Below are 22,476 nucleotides of genomic sequence, written 5' to 3'. Positions count from 1 at the left end.
CTTCCTCCGTTAATCGATTCAACCCTTATCGAAATAGCGTCTCTACAGTCCTCCCTATAGGAAGCTATAGCTACTACTATTACAGTAGCAATATCTTCAACCACGGTAGCTTCATCAACGCCTATATCGACGCCTATACCTTCGATACCTATAGCCGTATCTTCGCTAGCACCAGCGTAGCTAATCCTACGTTTTAATTCTCTCTCTTCTCTTTCTAGCACGGTAAGCATAGCCCAGAGATCTTATATACGTCAGCGAGAGAGATATCCTCTCCTACTACTACTACCGCCGCCGCTAGCAGCGCCGGTAGCGCCAGCAGCGCCGTAGGAGGTTTATATCTCTACGTCCTTCTATCTCTAGGAGAGCCTAAGAGAGATAGAGCGGCTACTAAGTAAGTACGACTACTACTATAGAAATAGCTAGCTAATCTCTTATTCATCGGTTAGTATCGCTTTCATACGTTTTTCCCTCCTCTAAGACTATCGTTAATATACTATTCTTCGCCGGAGACCTCGTCTCGCTACTCGATTAGTACACTATCCAATATTTAGGAGGATACCAGAGGAGGCCATAAGATCAGTTCCTTATAGCCAAGGATATTACCCGGCAGGGTAAAGGGCCGTTAATCGCGTAGTTCCTCTCGTAGTAATATTCTTTCGTATCTAAGACCCTTAGTGAACTTTACTAGCGGTTACGGAAGGTAAAAGGAGAGTATTATATATACGTCGTGATTATACAGCCCTCGGAGGCAGAGACAGAGCGGATAACGACAGCGGAGATAGAGCAGGGGGAGTTTGATTTTGATAATCTATAGATTATTAGTAGTAATACTAGCGGTAATACTAGCGGTGCTACTTCTATAGTAGTAGCAGAGGATACTACTTCTGTAGTAGCAATAGATAATACTACTACTGTAGTAGCAATAGATAATGCTACTACTACAGTCGTACCAGAGGGTACTATATCGAAGAAGCGAGCAGCTTCGCCGATGCGCCGAAGCCAGCGGCTTCGCCGGCGGCGGTAGTAGTTCAAATTATATAGAGAGCTTCAATTAGACGGCGCACTACCTAAAATCAGCGGGAATGACCAAGATGCACTATAAAAATAGCTTCAATATAGCGATAGCGATATAAATAGCCTTCGAGAGAGATGCACATGATTTAATATAGGCGCACCGCCTGAAATTAGCGGAGATGACCAAGATACACTACAAAAATAGCCTCAATATCGCGACAGCGAGGTGAATAGCCTCTGAGAGAGACATACATGATTTAATATGGGCGCTGTAATAGTAATTCAGGTATCTAAACTTTCTGCCGGTCTTAGAATATGCATATTATACACTTTCTTCGTGTGGCCGCTATCGGCTTCCGTAGATGTCCCGCCTGTTAGCTTGGATTGCGAAATTTCTGGTCTCGGATGCTTCATAGTTGACAACGGCGGAGCCGTGTGGAATTGGGGGCGCTTATGGCGACTTTAATACTCCAGTGTCCTATACAATGAAATCTCAATTACTTTTTGGAATTCATTCCATGCGACAATCATGGCTGACAGGTCAATTCAGCGTGTTGCGGTTATTGGAGCTGGCATTAGTGGCGTTGCCAGTGCTGGCCATCTTCTCGCAGCGGGACTAAACGTTACCGTTTTTGAAAGAAGCCAAGCAGCGGGCGGAGTTTGGTATATTCTCTTAATTTTTACCCTCTTTGAATCAGTTCTCACGCTTGCTTATTTCAGGCTACATGACAAGCGAGTGCCGGTCGAGCCCCAGTACCCATGTACCAAGCCGTCAGATGTGAAGAGGCACAGCAGCGACGAACGGGATATAAGGGAAAGGCAGAAGTTAATACATGCCCCACCAGGGTAAGTCCAGTCCGGATGCTGCAGATGGCAAAAACACAATACTCATGGTGCCTTAGACCGTGTTACGATGGCCTCGTGAATAATGTTCCGACTTCAATGCTACGCACCAAACTCAATGCTTGGCCAAACGGAACCCCGCCTTATGTCAACCACTACGTACTCAAGAACTACATTCAAGATACATCAACAAAGGCCGGAGTTAATGATGCAACAGTTTACTGCGCTCGGGTTACAAACGTTCACAAGGAAGGGCAACAATGGCAAGTGTCATGGAGCTCCTTGCATGAAGATTCCAACGCGGATGACTTGGTTGAACGGGAAAGCTCAGCAGTAAGCACTCACACCTGGGTATATTCAATCCACAGCAGCTTACACAAAGTACAGGCATTCGACGCGGTTATAGTTGCATCCGGCCATTACCATACGCCTTTGATTCCAAATATAGTTGGGCTGGCGGACGCAAAGGAGAAATGGCCGTCACAAATTACACACTCTAAATCCTTCCGAAACTCAAAGGGATTTGAAGGGAAAGTGAGTTAAAAAATCCAAAAAGCCTCCACTTGAAACACCTTCGCTCAATTTCCGTTTTCTCAAGAGCGTCTTACTCATTGGAGGGGGAGTGTCCTCCGTCGACATAGCTAGGGAGATCAGCCCAGTTGCACGCAGGATATATCAGAGTACTCGGAATGGTGCCTTTGATATTCCGCAGATTGCGCTCCCGGAAAATGCTATTCGTGTCGAGCAAGTCGCCGCATTTGAAATCGTCTCAGCCGAAGGATCTTCCGAACATCTCCCTCTTACTGTCCGTTTCAAGTCTGGCCAGACTCTGGACCATGTCGATAAGATTGTCCTCTGCACGGGCTACCAGATGGTTCTACCATTTCTCCCAGAGTACAACAGCGATGACATCAACGAAACGGCAATTGTAACTGATGGAAGCCAGTTTCACAATTTGCATCAAGACATATTTTACATTCCCGACCCAACCTTGGCGTTCGTAGGCGTTCCCTTCTACACGGCTACATTCACGCTCTTTGAGTTCCAAGCAATCGCCGTCGCAGCATTCTTTTCCGGGGCTGCTCAAATGCCTTCCATTGAAAGCATGAGGGCGGAATATCAAGCCCGAGTCGACCATAAAGGACACGGACGAAGCTTTCATTCACTAAAAGACGAGGAGCAAGCATATGTCAAGCAGATTATTGAGTGGGTGAATGCTGATAGAGCAACGCAAGGCTTGTCTTTGGTTGAAGGTCACACTGCTTCTTGGTTGGAGGGGAAAAAGGCCAATAGCGAAAGGCTTGCTTTACTTTTCAAAGGAGCTATACCGTTCGGAAACGCTGCAGAACCGTTGCCGGAAGTAGGAGTTCCGGCTTAAATTCCCCGTCTAGAAAGAAATTCTACGTCGCATAGTTGAGTCTATCGCATGGTCGAGCATGCCAATGCTTTAATAACGATCCTTGCTCATTCTCGATCTATACTATTGTAGAATGAAGCTCTCTGCACAATATTCTAAACAGCTCTCTGAAGGAGAGACTCAAGAATTTGCTATAATAGAAACTAGTATGTCGGTTTCAATCTTAATAGTCCTCCAATGGAATACCTTGCAGAAAGCACATGAATGTCAAGATTGTGAGGGGGCTGGGCGGCACACCATTCGTGCATCCGATGGCGAGCTCAATATCTTAGGGGATGATGACCGCCACCGGCAGATGTCCGCACGCATATGTCACTCCAACTGAGCATTGAATGTACTTTTGGAGTGTTTGATCATATACGCAGAAATTGCGCGAACAGTTTCGACGATGATTCGACTGCCCCGTCTCACTATGCCTCTCCTAGAAAACTGATAACAGGAGGGCCGGGAGCTTCAATGGATAGTGACCCCCGCTTTATTGCTAATTGAACCATGAGGCTGCAAAATCACGCGATGGTATTGAATGCCCCCGGGCACTTTCCGCATCCGCGACTGACTGAGCTCCGATAATTAGCATTCTTCGGAAGCTGCAGTGTGTCAATCTGCCGGCATAATGCGAGGTCATTCTTCCTTCACCTTATAAGACAATTGCAGGGGACTGTTCTCTTTTTTGGAAGCCGTCAGCTCTCCCAGTCATGAGGAAAGCAACTTCTGACGCTGACGAGGCGGCAGCCCACAGCCCCACAACCGAGGTTCAGGAAACGCCAAGGCGCAGATGGACCAGCTACATCTGGGACACCTTCGACAAGTCTCCCGAAGAACGTCGACTTCTTTTCAAATTAGATTCTGCTATTTTGACCTTTGCGTCTTTGGGTAGGTTTTCTTGGCTAATCCTGTTGTCGCACAAGAATGGCTGCTGACTCCATCCAATTTAGGATATTTCATTAAATACCTAGACCAAATCAATATCAACAATGCCTTCGTATCCGGAATGTACGGCAAATGTCGGCCCTACAAGATTGAGTTTGTCTGACAGTATTTATCGCGCAGGAAAGAGGACTTGGGTCTATATGGCAACGAGTTAAACTACATGCAAGCCTGTTGGACGGTTGGATATGTTATTGGCGAGATCCCGAGTAACATACTTTTGACACGAATCCGGCCAAGGTATTGGATACCAGCTGCCGAGGTAAGGTTATGGCAATGGATGATTCAGAATGCTTCCCTCTTAACTCCTTTTTAGCTCCTATGGACGGTTCTTACGTTTTCGTTGTCAAGATGCAATACGGCTACGCAGTTTTATGTGCTGCGATTTTTCATTGGTGAGCACTGTTTCGTTGTGCCCGGGCGTTGCAAGCTAACTTCAGTTGCCCAAAGGTCTTGCAGAAAGTACTTTTTACCCAGGGATGCAATACATAATCGGTTCATGGTATCGAAAGGATGAGCTTGCAAAGCGATCGTGCATCTTCCACACCAGCAGTGGCATTGCCAGCATGTTCTCCGGTTATCTCATGGATGCTGTGTTTCATCTTGGGGGAACAGGCGGGTTCAAGGGATGGCAATGGTAGGAAGCAGAGGATACTGACACCCTCTTGAATCGTAGCTTTATCTAACTGCGCCTCAGGCTTTTCGTAATTGACGGGGTGATCTCCCTTCCGATCGCTATCTGTGGATTTTTTGTGTTACCTGATGTTCCGGAAATCTCGAACCCATGGTATCTCAGCAAGGAGGTTTGTCACACTATTCAGTGTTGCTAAACTTCGAGACTATCTTGATGCTCATCTAATCTTAGGAAGTTGCACTCTCTCAAAAACGAATGCGGCTAGAGGGTAGACAGGATAGGGCTCCCCTTACAAAAGGGAGATTGAAGAAAATATTTTCTTCGTGGCATATCTATCTCTTGACTCTACTATATGTGTGCGTCTATTTGAATAGAAAAGTCTCTCGGGTTATACTGACGTCCATCACAGACTTTTCAACAATGGCGCGGCTGGTAGCCAGCCAATTTTTCAGCAGTAAGTTGAGCAGAGAGCTTGAGAAATTTTCATCTTACTCAAGGGGCAGATTTCTCAAACACTCCACGGACCCGAAGTACTCCGTGGGCCAAATCAATGCATACCCGACAACCACCAATGCTGTCCAGGTTGTAACAACACTTGCTTATGCTTGTAAGCTCAAAGTCATTGCCGTTTAATTGACAAGATTATACTAACCTAGCACAGGGTCTTCGGATACATTTTTAAATGGCCGCCGCTGGCCTCCAATTGTTTTTGGTGCCGTGAGTGGCTCGGTAATCTCATCCGAACGGATGGCCAGTGCACTAACAGTCTCCTAGCTGGTGAACATAATTAGTTATGTCTCACTTGCGATATGGGATATTCCGACTGGATGGAAATGGACCTGCTACATTATCTGTGGGGCTGGATTTGGGCTCAGTGGTCTGTGCATGGCGTAAGTCCAGCTCTCAATAGCATTGACTCAGACCATGCGCTCTAACCAAGTTTTCAATAGCTGGGCTCACGAGATCTGCTCTGGGGATAACGAAGAACGAGCACTTGTGATTGGCAGCATGAACGAAATGGCCTACGTCTTCCAAGCATGGATTCCGCTTCTTGTGTGGCAGCAAGTCGATGCTCCCCAATACCAGAAGGGATTTATCACAGTATCTTGCATGTCCTTCTGTTTGATAATAACAGCTTTGGTTATCCGAAATCTTGATCAAAAGGAAAGAAGACAGAAGAGGTAAGCCACTACTACTGATCGGAAACCCTTTTTGCGCCTGTTCTTATGAACTCGGTCGTCTAACAATACCATTCAGAATCCTGACCAGCCAGACGGATGAGACGGACGACGGCCTCTCTGACACCATAGCAGCTACTTCCGTAGACACGAAGCACCCTTCAACGCTTTGACAGATTTGATTTAACTCTGCAGTTTACTCCGCCTACTACATACGGATTGGCATCTAGCCGAAAGATCCTGTCTTGTTTCTGCGACTGGTGTTCCTCAGGTTTAGCAATATAACAACAGGCTTTTGTGGAGGTTTACAAAGGACTCCAAATGAGAAACCGCAAATGATTGGACTGGCAATTTGAAAACAAGCAGAAAAGATAACGAATCATAACATTCCACTATCGGTTCTAGCTACGAACAATCAATGAGACGTTATCTATTTCTAGGCGAAAACCATCCCCTTTCAAAGGGCAACACAGGGTTTAAAGCTTGTTCATGTACATGGTTATACGCCGCTGCCTTCAGTCTTATAGTCTTGTGGTCACCATTCTCCAATCGCACCGTAATGATGTTATGAACTAGCTATGCGGCAGTACAATCACCCTACCATCAAAGGGTGGTCTGCACCAGGAGCGTCTGAACTCGCGGGGGGAGGAGGTGATCCCATTTTGCAGAATCGGTCTAATGAAATCATCTTTTCCCAAGCTGCCGGACGACTAAAATTGAAATTAGATGGAGTCTAGTTTTGTCCATGGCCCATTTTCGGGGTTCTCCGTTCGTTAGTTCGATTTATTGCATTTCCCCTCTGGTTCTTCTTTCCGATTCGCGCCCGGGACGCTAATTTGTGCCCGATATTCCGTGTCTTGGGGTAAGATCACAAGCAGACTAGTCTGCTCGAGCTTCCGTAGAGCTGCCTCTTGGGTGCTCAGGTGGGATCAAGGCGCACAGCGATGACTTCCAGTTACCACGAGTAATCAGTCCAGTTCAGAAACAGAAAGGTCTTTTGCTGACAACCTTTAACTTGGATGGACTTGGAAATGAGACAGGGGCGCTGGGGCCGTCACCTAACGCTTGTGTTTTGCTACCTTATCTTCTTCGGTGGCTGCTCTTCCCTCTTCTGCTCGGGGACGATAGGACGGATCGGCCGGGAATCATTATTATTGCTGCCTACCATGAAAAGTGAAGCTCATGCTCGTCATTTGGAATTCAATCTTCACCTGGCTTGAGCTGTCCCTATGACATCCCCTTCTTTTGCCCTATTGGGCACTCAAGGAAAGGGAGACTCAACTGTTTGCACCTCCTCCAAGTCCTGCAACTTGAACCCCATCGAGAATGCTCCATGGGGATCTTGAAAAAGTGCGGAGGCACAAAATCCGGACCCCACGGACAAGGGCAGTCTAGCCTGCCCCTTTCTTCTCGGCACACGACTGGCTGCTGATCGATCCAACTACCAGCCAACCGGAATGAGCCGATTTAAAGGAGTTAGAGGCATGGTTTACTACACAAACGGTGGATACAGTGCCTGCTTTGGCCTGCAACGCTTGGTCGGGCATTATCTCCGCAAGAGGGAGATGAACGAGCAGAAATGGGGGCACATTGGAGAGACAGAGAGTCTTCTTTTCCAAGCAGTTGCGTCAACGTCGATCATAGTCCGGACTGTTCTCGACGATCCTTCGCCCCGTTCTTAGCGTTTAATTCGGCGTGGTGGAGCGGGGCAAGGATCGAGACTTTGGACGGGCCCCGGTCCGCCCTGCCGTTAGGAGAATTTCGCCGAGAGGATTTGAGTTCTGGGGCCAACACACAGATGATCTCGAATAGGAGGTGCCCAGTCACGCCCCACCGGACCGAACTAGACAACTGAGGCGCGATATGCCAGTCGCCGTTGCCCGACCCGGGCGACTCGGGAAAGGGCGTTATCACAGTTGCCGTCCCAGTGGACTCAATCCAGAACCATTCCACTCTCTGTTCGGGTACAGAGTGGACAGTGGACAGTGAAAAGTGGGAGGTTCGGTGGGAACGAGAATAGGCTAACAATGCACAGGCTGCGAGAAGACTGGCTCCGTCTGGTTTACCGCGCGCCATTCCGAGCCCAGCGGCACGATATCACACCAAAACAATGCGATGCGATGCGACCAACAAAAATGGCATTGAGTATAACTGAATGGTAAGCACATGATTTATGAAAGAAAGCCTCCGCGAGGATTCACAGTTCGTCCCCTATGCATTGTAGTACAAAATGAAAGAAGTAATGCGTGCCAAGTGGGTCCAATCCCACGCCCAAGAGAATCGGATCCGACCCGAATGCTATGCTTGATCGGATGATCCTCGAATACAGGATACACAGCCGCACTCATGCCGAATTGGAGATTGAGACCACGGCCAAAGTCTGCATGTCCTCCTGGTACGGTTCTGACCAGCAGACCCATAAATAGCCCGAGCAACACGGGCCCTATCCCCGCTTCAGCAGCGCCCTGAACTTCGTCGCTAATGCCTTGAAGACGGATTTTGCAGACTAGGGGGGCTACCGGGAGAGTAATCGGCATCTTGAGACAGGCAGGGTGGAGGAGAGGGAGTTCTCATGTTGTCGGGCCGTACGTTGCATTCCGTGTAATGTCTAGAATGAATTTCACTGGTCAGTACGCAAGTGATGAACAGTCGAGTCGAGGCGAGAAAGGTCACCGACTTCGCCATATTTTCCCACCGAGTATAGCGGCGATGGCACCATTTGCAAACATGTTTTCGGATCCCACGGTGAACCTATGCAATCATCCATCAGCACTGTACTGGTCCATCCTTCTTTTGTTTCCCACTCACCGTGTCTATGTGCCTTCTGAGATCCGAATTCCTTCCAAAGGACTTGCTACATTCTTCGCATGGGATTGCGCGGTGGAAACTTGGGTCGTGCCTTTTCTGGTGCGCAAGGCAATTGGAGCGTCTGGTAAAGTAGAAGCCGCACACGCGACATTCGCAGCCCTTCTCTACTGGCTTCCTGCCACGCTTGTTTGGCTTGGCGGCAGCTTCAGCGGTACCATCTCCGGTGGGTGTCCCTTGAGGGGAAGACGCGACTGACACGGGACTGGAGTGACGGTGTCTGGTGGACCCGCTCGCGTTGCCTTCACTCGTAGGCGGGATTGGAGGGTAAGAGGTCCCTGTGACCGGCCAAGCTAGTGGGGGTACAACACTTGTCTCTGGGTAGATTTCTGGGTTCCAATGGCTCTCCATTGTGCGAGCTGCTGCGATGGGTATGGACTGGAGCGGCGACGTTGGTCCTGAAACTGGCGTATTCGCCCAGAGCCCCGGCATCCCACCCATCTGCCCCGCAAACATATTCTGACTAGCACGAATTTCCATAGCAGGATTGTAGTGGTGGGTTGTGTTCATCGTTCGAGGTCCATCGAAGCTGAGCGGGGAGTGCGAAGGGACTGGGAGACCACTGTAGATTTGGTAGCACGACCTGCCACAGAAGTCGTCAGCCTCTAACGGGGGGTTGTAGAGGTCCTCGGTCGGCATGAGATGATTCAGCATGTTGGAACCCATAGTGAAAGGCACGTGGTTGGGAGACCATCTCATCGGGTCGAATGAAGGATCAAGCCCACAGTCAGAGATGCCTAGTCCCACGGTTGTTGATCCCCTTCTATGGGATGTCTGCACTGATACCCGCGAGGTATAGGTAGACGTTCCCTCCAGGGAGGGGGTATCTTCCGGCATAGACGAGGCCATAGAAGATGGCCGACGAGGTGAACGGTCCATAATGCTTAATTGCTGGAAAGACAAAAACAATAGGCCAGTCTGAACGATGTGTATAGAAAAGCGAAATATAATAGCCCCCAAAAAGATCAAGGCTAGCCAGAGAAAGTCTATATCGTGAAGGATCAAGAAAAGAAGGTAGGGGCGCCAAGTATAAATAAGAGAGGCGAGTCAACAACTAGGGCTGTTGGTGACCAGGACCTGCATACATGGTGGCTGAGGGAATAGTGAAGGACAAGCACAGGAATCATTGAGAGACAAAAGTCGGCGCCGCATCGAGACCGTAGGTGTGAAGAATCCATTGGCTTGCCATACCGTCACCGGGCGAGGCAGATTTTCTGTGAAAAGGGAACCGGGGGGTGAGTAGCCTGCAAATGCGGTGGAAAGATTAAGTGGGGAGTGTAGACTAACGGCTAGGTTGGGGCTGTCCGGAAGCCAGATCGAAGAACAGCCCCAGTCTTCATAGACCAGCCTCCAGTGCCTCAGGTACTTAGCGCCAAATCCAGGGCGATCAGAGAATGGCCGGCTCTCGAGCCAACGAAGACAGGGGTATGCCACTGATAGTTATGCCCATTTCCCGGCCCATCTCCCGGTCCATCTCAGCCCGGGGTACAGGAGATACAGCCCAAACCTAGGGGTGGTGCCGCAGCAAACATTCCCGGAATATGGGGAGGGAGTGGGGGATGAATTAAGATAGCATAGCTAGAGATCCAAAGATAATGGGCCCTAGTTAGGGAAGTTAAGTGTCCGGCTGGGTTGCAGGAGCCCGAAATGGTCATATTCTACGAATAAAGAATAATACACAACGGCGGTTGTGACCTCTAACCAGTCCTTCCGTCACCGCCGGGCTGGTCTGTCCAACAGCGTCGCGTGCCGTGCAGGTAGTCTGGCCATACAGAAATCGAATGAGAACCCGGCGTTTTGGGTCCTGGCTTGAACGGGTGTATGATGTACGATAGTGAATTGTTACCCTAGAGTATACCCTGCCGCGTCTCCAGAGGAACCCAATCAAAAAAGGCTAGTACAGAGTTTTGGCGTCCGTATTGGGGTCATCTATTTCGAAGCAAGACTGACCAACTCCAACCTGAACAGGCAAGACATAGTAAGCCCATCGAGACTCCTGTTGTGGCGGACCAGACTTTCCAAACCACTTGGTTTTCATGTGTGGAGCTGTACATAATCATCGAAACATCGCGTTCTTCACAGTCGAGTTCCACAGAATTCTTGTGCTCTCTAGAATCGGGTCCATGCTCTCATCAATGCTCCTGTTGTGCCCAAAGCCGCCTCGCGAACAGCCCCCAGAAATTCTCTTCAAGACAAAATAAAACACCGATGAAAAGGGGGAAAGAAAGAAAGAAAATAACATGGTATAGCCCCCGTTAATACCCCTTAATCACTTAGTCCTCCATCTATATGGGTTGTCCACGACCCCGAAAAAAACACAAAACGTTGGAGTGGCTCCCGCTAACCCACACCTGCCCCCACCTAACTCGAGCCTGCCCGGTCCGTGCAAGGGGCAGTGCGTGGCTCTAAGGACTGGCCCCCAACTCTCAGAAGAACGAACCACTTTCATTCCTTTTTTGGGGTACTCCGAACATGACCAAATCATTCAACACAAGCAGCCCCTGTCACTGCGCCGAAATCCCGGTCGTTACGCGCTCCACCTGCACTCGAAGTTGTTCCACGGCGTTAAGAATCTCCGCGAGCTGCGTCTTTTCGGCCGGCGCCAGACTTGATTCGCGCGAGTGATACTGGTCCACAGTGGTTCGTTGATGCCCAGGACCGATACGATATGTTTCGGCTATGGAGGAGCGCAGTGGGTCCTGGCATCTGGAGACACTCGGTACGCCGCTAGAAGTACCATGAGGTCGAGCCGTGGAGACCGGAGGTAGGCGAGTGGTTGGTCGATGGAGATGCCGTCGGCTTGACTCGTAGCCCCAGATCAGCACGGCAAAGGGCAGATGCGTTGCCCGAAGTAAGACGATCCGCACTCGGCGAACAGCCTCCGCGGACAGGAAGAGTCGCATAGGGCGGATGCAAAGAAGCGGAATCAGATTCTGCCACTGTGTCAGCCTGCATAACATTCCAGAACATGAACCGTAAGTGCATCCTGCTTGTAAATACACTGTATGTATTGCTACCAAGGAAGTATGGGCGCTAACTGACCAGGGGTGGCATGAAATATGTCAGGCGCCGCGAATTGCTGCTCTCCAAGACATAGATAGACAATCTAGGAGAAAGCCATCAGCGCGGGTCTTTCCTTTTACTTGATCAAGGTAGTGCAGAGGGATTCTACTAACTGGAAAAGGTATTCCTCACGAGCGTGCCGCATGACCTGGAAGAGTTGGCCACACAGATGGATCAGTCAACAATGCAACGTAGGAGAATCAAGAACTGAACACCCACCCCTTCAAGGCTCATACTCATCAAACTAATGAGTGAAGAGAGGAGCAAAATATTGGTCATTGCGACAAAAACCATCCTATGGAGCCGATTGTTAGCATGGGTCCGGTCCGGGGCGAGGCGGATGCCGATCATTGCGAGGGAACGTGGCAGTTATTGCGGGGCATTCGCAGACGACCGCCGTTACAGACCCCGGCCACCAACCAAACAAAACATTGGAAAATGCGCAACTACTGCAGCCCCGTATCACTTCGCGCGAAACGAAACGTGATCGATCTTGCATGCGATCCTTTTTTCTGGTCCAAGGCGCAGTGCGATCAGAGCAAACTCACATCAAGCCATAGCCGAAGATCGGCGATATCTAGACAGAACTAGCGCGTCAGTCAACTAAACGCGACAGCCAACCATTTTGCCAATTCTCCGGGATGCAAACTCTAGGGCCGCACAACCGCTTCTGCATGCGACTTACTTCTGACGCGCTGTCCTATTATCCAATCAATTCAGCCACCATCAGTCACCAGGATTTCAAAAATTCAATTCGCGAATATCGTGGGAGAACACGCACCAGGCCAAGGGAGCCAGATCTGCCGCACATCGTCAGCCACAAACTCATCCATCGCACGCAATGTTGTTCACCGTCTTACCCAAAGAACACCTTCACTAACATCCACGACATTTCCTTGAGCGAGAGGCGGTCACGGGCCAGCATGGTGAACGTGGTGAGGAACCCTGCAGAGATCCACCGCCTGTCAGAACCATGCTTCAAGTTGAATGGGGCTGCGCATCTGAGCCACCCCGTCCACCTTCTTACCAATATACAAGACAATCACAACCGGCAAAAATCGGAAAAAGGATTTCGTCTGAGTTGCAAAGAAATCAGCCTTGTGGACCTGGCCTCACTGTTACTGGTTTCGGGCCGAGACCGTACCATCTCTTTCAGCACAGGTATCTGTTCACATCATTAGAAACGGGCTTGGCCCAAGGCGTCTTTTGCGGTGGATCCCAACTTACCAGACTGCCGAAATATGAATTCAAGCTCACGAGGGCACAGATCCTGCGGATACGCATCTTTCGTCAGAGCCGGTCCCTTCCGGCGCATACCACTTAGGTGCGTAGATCAATATACCTTGGGACTAGAAATAGTGCTTCCAGGGAGAGAATATCGAATGAAAAATCGAGTATGTAATCATCACCCCTGGCTAACCCAACAGCCCCTGTTGCATCTCCCGTCAGCCCCCCAGGGTTCTTTACGTTCAGAAGACCCAAGATCCTCACAAGGCAGAATCCGTGGGAAGCAAATGGAGGATCAGACTTACTTGTGATGATGAACGCAAGTCCCACACCGATTATGCCCAGGTTCCAGAGGCTCCAGAAGTCCATCTGGTAGAAAAGTACTCCGGCATCGATGAGCCCACTCAGTTCGTCGTAAGCGAACGCCACAATCCAAATATCCATAAAAATTTCGAAGAGCCCGAGTCCATTCTGTTTTCTTTCGACAAGGACCGAATAGTATAACAGTAAGAATGAAAGGAAAAAGGCCGCTTCGAACATCTTCCGATAAACTGGAACTCTCAGCCGTGAATAGAGATCTGCCGTTCTGGACAGGATGGGTAAGCATCACATGAGAGACCTTATGGTTTGGTTAGTTCTTGACTCACTTCCGATTGAATATCCGTGGCTTTTTGATTGAATGAACTGTGAGCGAGTCCCAGAACACGATTTCCCCATTCCAGATATCGTTGACCACACGCTGAACAACCCGTTGACTGAGAAATCTCTTTGCCCGGGCGACGGCTGCGATTTCCAATGCATTCAGCCCAAAAAACCTCGAGTATTTCGAAGTCTCATAATCAGCCGGGTATGCATTCTGGCTGCCCAGGTAAGCTTGGCGATTGTGGTGTTCTGGTCCTAAATGGTGAAAATGAGTAGAATCGGCCGATAATAGAGGAGTGAACTCCGTTTCTAGGCCTGATGCAACCCCACAGTTGCCTGTTTCCATTTCAACAAGATGCGTGGAGTTGCGCCGCGGGATCGGGAGCTCCTCCAGAAGGAACTCGATCGTTTCACGTTGGTTCAGGTGACATAAAAATTGCCAGGCGACAAACTCGCATGCCGCCCCGCGGCTTTCGTTCAGTCCCCAGTCGTCATCGGCTTCGTTGGAAAACTCCCACTTCAGTATCCTGTGTTGGGCTGTTTAGCAGCTTGCCGCATGTAGTAGCTTGAGAGAGAGGCGAGCCTTACATCAAGGCGACGATGATAAATGGGTTATGGCTATCCTCAGCAAGATCATGGACCAGCTGTCTGAGATGGTGCCCTCGAGCTCCGTATCTCATCTGCTCAAATGAATATGCCATCTCGCCAACAGCCATGCTAATAAAGCTATATGTGGAATTAGACGAAGAACGAGAAGAGGGATTAAGAGTATTTACTGAGATAGCTTGGATATCACAACAAACATGGACTCGTCAGTTTCGATGACGGGGATCTCCACATGATCCATATCTACATCCATGTTTGATGCCAGATCCGAAATGGAGTTGTCGCGGCGTCGGCCGCTCATGGCAGCTCTGAGCTGAACCATCCCAAACCAGGAGCTGAGAAGATGAGAGAGCGTAGAAATAATCGGAGTTGAACACTGTAAGAAATTGAGCTTTGTAGACAGCGACAGTTGCCTCTGTTGGCCCTACGGCCTATCTCTCTTGGCAATCGGCTGGGTACTGCCCGAGTGCTTGCTTTGAATCCAGACAGAGCTAACACAGCCGGGACAACATGATTGAAGATGGAAAGGATAACAGCAAACAGCAGCACAAATATATTGATTTGGCTATTCTCTTCCTTTTCTGTCTTCGCTTGGAATTTTTCTCGTGGAAGAAACGTAGTTTCCCCTTGTCACTAACAATTGCCAGCACATGGTCGCTGTCAATCCCCTTCACCGCCTTTCTGCGCCATCACGTGGGGGCGCGTCAAGTGACCTCACTTTCCTGGCTTATCAACTCGTCGCACCTCGACACGTCAATATCTCTTTCCAGAAGCTGGGAGATGAGGTCCATACGACATCATGGGCCAAGGTTACTCCCTCACAACCCTGTCGGCAGGGTCGGCAGGGATCGATGTACCGGAGCTTTCGGATCTGGTATATGAGAAGTCGATGGGTGGGGGCAGGTTCATGAAGAGCATCCGTGCCAGGCAACAAAATGGTCTGGTTTTTGTCAAGGTAATCATGAAGCCTTATCCGACAATGCAGCTGGAGCCATACGTCAAAGCGATCATCCGTAAGTCCTGTCAGTCACCGATGGAGCGATTCAAAAGAAACTAACCATATTGTGTAGAGGAACGCAAGCTCTTGTCAGACGTACCAAACGCATTGAGCTATGAGAGGATCTTGGAGACCAGTACCAGCGGATACCTGGTCCGTCAGTACATTCACAGCTCTCTTTACGATCGAATGAGGTGTGTCTCCTAACTAATCTTTCTGCTACCCATTGAAGAATCTAACAGCTATGCAGCACTCGCCCATTTCTAGAAGATATTGAAAAGAAATGGATCGCCTTCCAGCTTCTTTGCGCACTGAGGGATTGTCACTCACTGGATGTCTTCCACGGTGACATCAAAACAGAGAATATTCTGGTTACATCATGGAACTGGCTCTATCTATCTGACTTCTCTTCCTCATTCAAACCAACATTTCTTCCGGAGGACAACCCGGCGGACTTTTCGTTCTACTTCGACATCTCGGGGCGAAGAACATGTTACCTTGCCCCGGAGCGGTTCTTGGTGGCCGGTGAAGAACCCGGCAGCCGTCACGTCAACTGGGCTATGGACATCTTCAGTGCGGGCTGTGTGATTGCCGAACTTTTTCTGGAGTCTCCGATATTTACACTCAGCCAGATGTACAAATACCAGAAAGGCGAGTACAGCCCGGAACACAGTCAGCTGGTGAAGATCGAGGATCCCGAAATTCGGGAGCTGATCCTGCACATGATCCAACTGGAACCAGAGTCTCGTTACTCAGCCGAGGAATATCTCAATTTCTGGAAAAACAAGGCTTTTCCGGAATATTTTTACAGCTTTCTCCACCAGTACATGTCTCTTATGACCGATCCGTCCTCGGGAAGGACCAAGGTGGATGCGGAATCAAGTAATCGAGGCGAACCGGATGATCGCATCGAAAGAGTCTGCTTAGACTTTGACAAAATATCCTACTTTCTGGGAATCCCACCCCGTTCTCCGCCGATCAACACATCAGGCTCAAATGCTGTCTCTCGTCTGACCGGTAGCACCCTCCCAGTGAAGCTCGACCTGCCAGACGGAGACGGTGATGGAAATCAAACAATATTACCATCTCCTCAGTTGCAGTCTGATGAAGGTGTTTTGATCTTCTTGAGTCTAGTGGTGTCCAATCTCCGAACCACATCCAAGGCCTCGGCTCGAATCAAAGCTTGTGATATCCTGCTTGCCTTTGCAGAAAGACTATCCGACGAAGCAAAACTCGACCGGGTGCTTCCGTACATCATGATTCTTTTGACAGACCGTACGGATGCCGTCAAGGTCGCGGCAATCCGCACGCTAACTCAATTATTGGAGATGGTTCATGTAGTTTCCCCGGTAAACGCCTATCTGTTCTCCGAATACATCTTTCCACGGCTTCAGCCGTTCATTGTATCCTCCAAGAGCAGCCCAAGTCCGATGGTCCGAGCTGCATATGCTTCGTGCATAGCATCCCTGGCTCAATCCTCCTTGAGGTTTCTGGATATGATCCAAGCATTGCGCTCGGATACCCGCTTGACTTCGCTGATTCCAGTTGGCTTCGAGCCACGATGGACGGAGGATGCTACCTATCGTAATCTCTACGATGTGGCTCGAATTGATCTCCTTGAATACTTCGAGGTCCATACCAAAGCACTCTTGACTGACATAGATGCCTCCGTTCGCCGGGCCTTCCTGGGATCCGTTTCCAGTCTCTGTGTTTTTTTTGGCAATCTCAAAGCCAACGAGGTCGTTCTGAGTCATTTGAACACCTATCTCAATGATCGTGATTGGATCTTGAAATGCGCCTTCTTCGAGGCCGTGGTCGGTGTTGCCGCATACGTGGGAAGCAACAGTCTAGAGCAGTACATCCTACCTCTGATGATTCAATCCATGACTGAGCCCGAAGAGTTCGTTGTGGAAAGGGTGATTCGCTCTCTTGGCGCTATGGCTGACCTTGGACTGTTTCAACGATCGACGACCTGGGATCTTCTTCATATCACTGTTGGGTTCCTAGTACATCCGAACATCTGGATTCGTGAGGCTGCTGTGAATCTGGTGGTGAAGTCGACAAGGTTTCTCTCTGTCGCAGACATTTTTTCTATTCTGGGCCCGCTCATTCGGCCTTTCCTCAAGGTCAAAATTGTGGGCTTTTCCGAGGCAGAACTTCTTGAGGCTCTTAAGCGACCGATGTCGCGGAATACCTACGAGATGGCCTTTCTCTGGGCTTCTAAGACTGACAAAGGTATCTTTTGGAAATCTGCGAGTCGCGATGCGTTCAGCCTCTCGGACCCTGGCAGTCACAGCTCTCGCGTGGGACGTAATTTTAGTCCGTCAATGAGTTCACAGTCCAAAAATGAAGAAGATGAGCAATGGCTTTCTCGGCTACGAAATCTCGGAATGACATCCGAAGATGAATTCAAGCTTCTGGCGCTAAGGGACTACATATGGAGGGTCTCGCTACGGCAGTCCAGAGAGGTCGAGGCAGAGTCGTCTCTGCCATTAGGCGACATTATCAGTCTGTCGCGGCATGGCGTCACTCCTCAGACAGTCTTCTTTGACAAGAATCTCAATGACAAGCCGCGCAACACATCTCTAGAGAGAGACACCAGTCGTACCCGCACTCCCTTTGATGATCAGAGGCCGCGAACTATTGCCGATGCGCTGCTTGATGCTTCCACCACAATTGAGCGAGCTTCGTCGGCTCATCGCAAACATATTCGTCATGGAAGCCAGCTCCGCAGAGAAATTGATGTCCCACAGCCGCGGAATACTGCGGTGGAATCTTCCTCGTCTTCTCCGGCCGCATCATCTCCCGCCACCGGTCCTGGGTCTCGCCCCATGTCTCCGCCAAGCTCCGATGTTGAGCGGCATCCCATTCCTCCAAGTCGCCGACTAAGCTCTGGCCAAGAGAGCTCATCAACAACCCCTACCAATGCCGACACTTTGTCATTGAGAGGCCTCCCGGTCCACCGCAAGTCTAGTGCCATTAACCTATTAAACCGCAATGAGACCGCAAAAGCGTATGCCGAGACAAGCACGAGTTCAGCAAATGCTTTTGGAAAAGTGGATGCGCCTTTTCAGAGAGCAGGAACGCCCCAGCCCTCGGCTCTTTCCCACGCGCACGAACGCAAACCGGTCCAGACTATGGCAGCGTCCCGGCGTTATCGTGCTAATCACTCCTACTCGGGAGATGACCCTGTTGTTCTGCGACTGTTGGACAACGTGTTCGCAGAGAACTATCCTACCGACTTGTTTGACTTGGGACCCTATGTCAAGGAGCTTGATTCCCGATTGCCGATTCCCAAGCCCAATACGCAGAATATCCACAAGCTCTGGAAGCCCGAGGGTAATCTTGTAGTGACTTTTGGCGAACACAGTGGCCCCGTTAACCGCATCGCTCTGCCTCCGGATCATTCCTTCTTTGTGACTGCCTCGGACGACAGCACAGTCAAGATCTGGGACACGATGCGGCTCGAGCGCAACTTGACTCCTCGGTCCCGTCAGACCCATCGCCATGCACCGGGCGCGCGTGTCAAGGCGCTCACCTTTGTTGAAAACACATATACCTTTGTTAGCGGCGCCACCGACGGCAGCATCCACGCTGTCAAAATTGACTATCAAAAGGTCAATGACAATGCTCGATACGGCAAACTTCAGCTTGTCCGCGAGTATCAGCTCCCCGCCACTGAGAATGGATCGCAAGAGTATGCCGTCTGGATGGAGCATTTCCGAGATGAAGGGCAATCAACACTACTCATCGCCACCAATACCTGCCGAATTCTGGCATTAGATATGAAGACGATGCTGCCAGTCTTCACCTTGGAAAACCCGGTTCACCATGGAACTCCGACAACATTTTGCTGCGACCGGCGCCATACCTGGCTACTGGTAGGGACCACTCATGGAATATTGGATTTGTGGGACCTTCGGTTCCGGGTACGATTGAAGGCTTGGGGCCTTCCAGGTTGGGGGTCTATCCACCGAGTCCAGTTGCACCCCATCAAGTCGCGCGGGCGCTGGGTTTGTGTGTCTAGCAGCGGGAGCCATGGAAATGAAATCACCGTGTGGGATATTGAAAAGTTCCGCTGCCGCGAAGTCTACCAGGCCGCTCCATTGAATTCCAACGACAGTGCTACTACGAATGGAGGGGCTGCTACGACTACTCATCCACGGGGCTCCCGCGCTCCGGCCAATGCCCGGATACACCGTCCTAGTGCAAGGGATTTCGAGGCCTGGCCTGTCGACGAGGACCGACCGGAGGGTATGCTCAGCCGTTTCGCTACAGCCAGCCCCGCCGCGGTTGGTATGGAGGCCGGTCCCCCCGCCGGTGGCAACAATGGTTCTCCGGCACCACCCAATAACCCCTCTGGCGATCGACTGGGCACTTTGGCTTTCACGGTGGGTCTGAATGTCCCCGCTGATGAGAAAGCGGCCAGCAGCACCAGCAAACTCGGATTCATTGTCTCGGCGGGAAGCGACCGGCGGATCCGGTTCTGGGATCTTGCCAACCCCGCGGGTTCGATGATAGTTAGTGGGCTGGACACCGTTTCGAACGGCCACGCTGCCGGCAAGCCACAGTACGAAAGTACTCAGCCTGGACCCAACTTGTCTGTCATCACGGAACATATGCCCCGCTCGTCGGCCAACAGCGACGGTGCCGCCGCGGCTGGCTCCAAGAAGGGAGCTAGCCTCCGGCCACCCCGCAGCACCGTTATTAGTCTCCAGCAGCAGATGTTGCTCAAGAGTCATCTGGATATCATACAAGATGTTGCTGTTCTACGGCAGCCGTACGGGATGATCGTGAGTGTTGACCGGGCTGGGATGGTGTATGTCTTCAAATAAGCGGGCCTGCCTTTCTGGCCTTTTTTAGATCAATCGGTTTCATAGGAGCGACCTAATAGATACCCAGAATCATATCGACTGCAAAAACATGGATCTAGCACATTTGATGTATAGGTACCCCGTATCCAGGGAACTGTGGTTGTGGAACAGCACTGTGATTCTATATCACTGCCGACCGCCCGTCACGATATATAAAATAGGCACCTCGGCCCTCTCGTATATTCGACGTCCACCAAGGTCGTAGTCTAGACTGTCACAATAAAACCTTAGTCGTTCAGACTAGAACATGAAGTCACCGAGACCTTAGGGGTAGATTATGATCAAGCTCTTCTTACTACAAAGCCCGGGGTACCTGTGACTCGAGGCTGGCCATGCTATATTTCCATGAAATAAGCACTTCACCTGCAGGACACGGGGTGGCCAGAACCCCCCGACCCAGTCTCATCCTGCTGCACAGTGGAGCCAGGGTACCGGACCGGGAGTCACCGATACTTCGGCAGCATGGGGTGCGCCGCAATTCCGGTAGTAGCGCGGACAGGACCTGCAGGTACCTACGTGCAACGTATCGTGGATTGTGGGATGTGGACTGCCGGAAGTCCCAACTGGGCAGGTGGGTCGTCGTCCAAGGCGAAACAGTGGTTTATGGATCGAGTGATCGATCGACAGCATCCACAGCTCCAAAAACAGGACAAGCCCCCTCCTCCGAGCAAGGCATTGGCGTGCCTATGGTTTAGGCTCGGCCGGGACGCCTTGAAAGCCGGTGCTCGGAGCCCATGCACCTAACACCCTGCCCCTGCATGCTAGGGCGAGCAAAGACGCGCAGTTGCATTGCCTTTGCCTACGGCCTACGTGGTTGGTCCCGAGAAGAACTCCTGGGGCTGGCCAGAGAAGGAGAGGGTCATCCTTCTTCGCCCTCGCTCGGTCTGGATTCTCGATCGGGTGGATCACTATGCTGGGAGGGAGAAAAGAAAAAAGGGCCACCTGCTGGGGGCTCCAGCACCGTAAATTTGGGTTTCCCGCTTTCCCGCTTTCCCGCGGTGGTGTCCTGCACGCGAATGACAGACGCCATTTGGGACAAGGTTGGCCACCAGCCCGAATTCAGGAGATGGGCCCGGTGAGGGGAGGACGAGATCCCCGGTGCGAGTTTCCTGAGTCGGCTCGGGGATTTTTGACAAGTGGTGACGGCCAGTGGAGTCTGACGGGTGGATGAGGGATAAACAAGGCAAAAAAAAAAAAAAAAAAAGGCGATGATAGACTGGTGTTAGTGATTATTCTTCGGGGTCGCCGGGAGAAACACCACCACCTGGGCTTTGTTTTGCGCTATGGAAAATAATGGGCCACAATGGATTGATTGTCGCGGCGGAAGCCCACATTCAGGAGGGGAAGGGGGTTGTTTCAGACCCGAACGGAAGGAGAATACACACAGACCACTGAAAAGCTGCCGGAGCCATAGAAGCCGAACACGAATCGCGTGGGGGCGCTGGGGATGAGTCTGGTCTGTTTGGCCTGGCTGGGCTAAGCCTGTTGCGGGCTAGTTCCGGCTAGCCAGGGGCGCCTGCACCATTCACCACCATTCACACGGCAGCCATTCGGCGCACAGCAGGCTTGGCTGGCTATGGTTCTTGGTCCTGCTCCTGGGGAGCTTCGGCCCCAGGCCAGGAACCATGGGCCATCGCGGGCCATGACATGTGGGCATTTGGCCCGCAGGCCAGGTCCTTCGCTGGCTTCAGTAAGACGGATCTCGATCAGCAGGGCAACACCCTAGGCGATCGGACGCTGAATGGCCGAGCAGACCCATCTGCTGAAAAATGAGCTCCGAACTCGAGCTACTGGGTCACAATCACCACCTCATCACCATGTCGATTGCGAGGCTGCGTCGTAGAGCGCTGCGCAGTGGGAGTCTGCGGTCTCCTCGCTGCTCGCAGACGAGCCAAGGGCACTCTATCCCCGATCGGAGGAGCAGGGCGGCTTTTCCATTCGGTCGCACCCTGAGCCTCGAGCGATGACGGACCGCTGGACTAATCACTAATCAATAGACAGAGACGGCAGCCATGCCGGGTCCGGTACGGCGTGGAGCGGGATCAGATTGGGGGCGAGCATGAGGGCTCTTATGAACCAGCCTGTGCAGTCGACCCATGGGACGGCAATCGGACCAGTCGATCCAGGATTCCGGGGAGGAATCCGTCCGCGTTGCAACGACACGAACCGGCGGTCAACTGTTGGGGAAT

At 50.9% G+C, this 22,476-nt stretch overlaps 6 protein-coding genes across 6 annotated transcripts; 3 read left to right on the top strand and 3 right to left on the bottom strand.

Moving 5' to 3' along the window:
• Nucleotides 1–1,543: 1,543 nt before the first annotated feature.
• On the top strand, nt 1,544–3,235 carry N7482_006442 (putative FAD dependent oxidoreductase; the record flags this gene model as incomplete). The annotated part of the gene is made up of 5 exons (XM_056688567.1): nt 1,544–1,677; nt 1,735–1,860; nt 1,917–2,190; nt 2,245–2,391; nt 2,456–3,235. 5 exons carry the CDS (start codon nt 1,544–1,546, stop codon nt 3,233–3,235), a joined length of 1,461 nt encoding a protein of 486 aa, XP_056540996.1.
• A 734-nt stretch (nt 3,236–3,969) lies between these two features.
• N7482_006441 (uncharacterized protein) lies at nt 3,970–6,186 on the top strand (the record flags this gene model as incomplete). Its single annotated transcript, XM_056688566.1, has 13 exons — nt 3,970–4,147; nt 4,210–4,267; nt 4,325–4,463; nt 4,518–4,596; nt 4,652–4,838; nt 4,899–5,004; nt 5,067–5,191; nt 5,245–5,289; nt 5,339–5,442; nt 5,497–5,552; nt 5,610–5,725; nt 5,786–6,016; nt 6,093–6,186. The coding sequence occupies 13 exons, from the start codon at nt 3,970–3,972 to the stop codon at nt 6,184–6,186; spliced, it is 1,518 nt and encodes a 505-aa protein (XP_056540995.1).
• Nucleotides 6,187–7,651: 1,465 nt separating this feature from the next.
• On the bottom strand, nt 7,652–8,550 carry N7482_006440 (uncharacterized protein; the record flags this gene model as incomplete). The annotated part of the gene is made up of 2 exons (XM_056688565.1): nt 7,652–7,969; nt 8,305–8,550. The coding sequence occupies 2 exons, from the start codon at nt 8,548–8,550 to the stop codon at nt 7,652–7,654; spliced, it is 564 nt and encodes a 187-aa protein (XP_056540994.1).
• Nucleotides 8,551–8,779: 229 nt separating this feature from the next.
• N7482_006439 (uncharacterized protein) lies at nt 8,780–9,727 on the bottom strand (the record flags this gene model as incomplete). Its single annotated transcript, XM_056688564.1, has 1 exon — nt 8,780–9,727. One exon carries the CDS (start codon nt 9,725–9,727, stop codon nt 8,780–8,782), a length of 948 nt encoding a protein of 315 aa, XP_056540993.1.
• A 1,655-nt stretch (nt 9,728–11,382) lies between these two features.
• N7482_006438 (uncharacterized protein) lies at nt 11,383–14,717 on the bottom strand (the record flags this gene model as incomplete). Its single annotated transcript, XM_056688563.1, has 16 exons — nt 11,383–11,811; nt 11,921–11,984; nt 12,055–12,089; nt 12,161–12,236; nt 12,490–12,518; nt 12,627–12,641; nt 12,723–12,741; nt 12,802–12,886; nt 12,969–13,017; nt 13,086–13,106; nt 13,169–13,211; nt 13,284–13,371; nt 13,474–13,754; nt 13,816–14,337; nt 14,399–14,536; nt 14,614–14,717. The coding sequence occupies 16 exons, from the start codon at nt 14,715–14,717 to the stop codon at nt 11,383–11,385; spliced, it is 1,998 nt and encodes a 665-aa protein (XP_056540992.1).
• A 498-nt stretch (nt 14,718–15,215) lies between these two features.
• N7482_006437 (ubiquitin-binding serine/threonine protein kinase VPS15) lies at nt 15,216–20,248 on the top strand (the record flags this gene model as incomplete). The annotated part of the gene is made up of 3 exons (XM_056688562.1): nt 15,216–15,429; nt 15,487–15,607; nt 15,664–20,248. 3 exons carry the CDS (start codon nt 15,216–15,218, stop codon nt 20,246–20,248), a joined length of 4,920 nt encoding a protein of 1,639 aa, XP_056540991.1.
• Nucleotides 20,249–22,476: the final 2,228 nt, after the last annotated feature.

Source organism: Penicillium canariense (genome assembly GCF_028826845.1).
Source record: "Penicillium canariense strain IBT 26290 chromosome Unknown utg000004l_segment0_segment0, whole genome shotgun sequence".
Classification (NCBI taxonomy): Eukaryota; Fungi; Ascomycota; class Eurotiomycetes; order Eurotiales; family Aspergillaceae; genus Penicillium; species Penicillium canariense.
The sequence above is the reverse complement of the archived record's forward strand: the minus strand, read 5'-3'. Positions and strand labels throughout refer to the sequence as shown.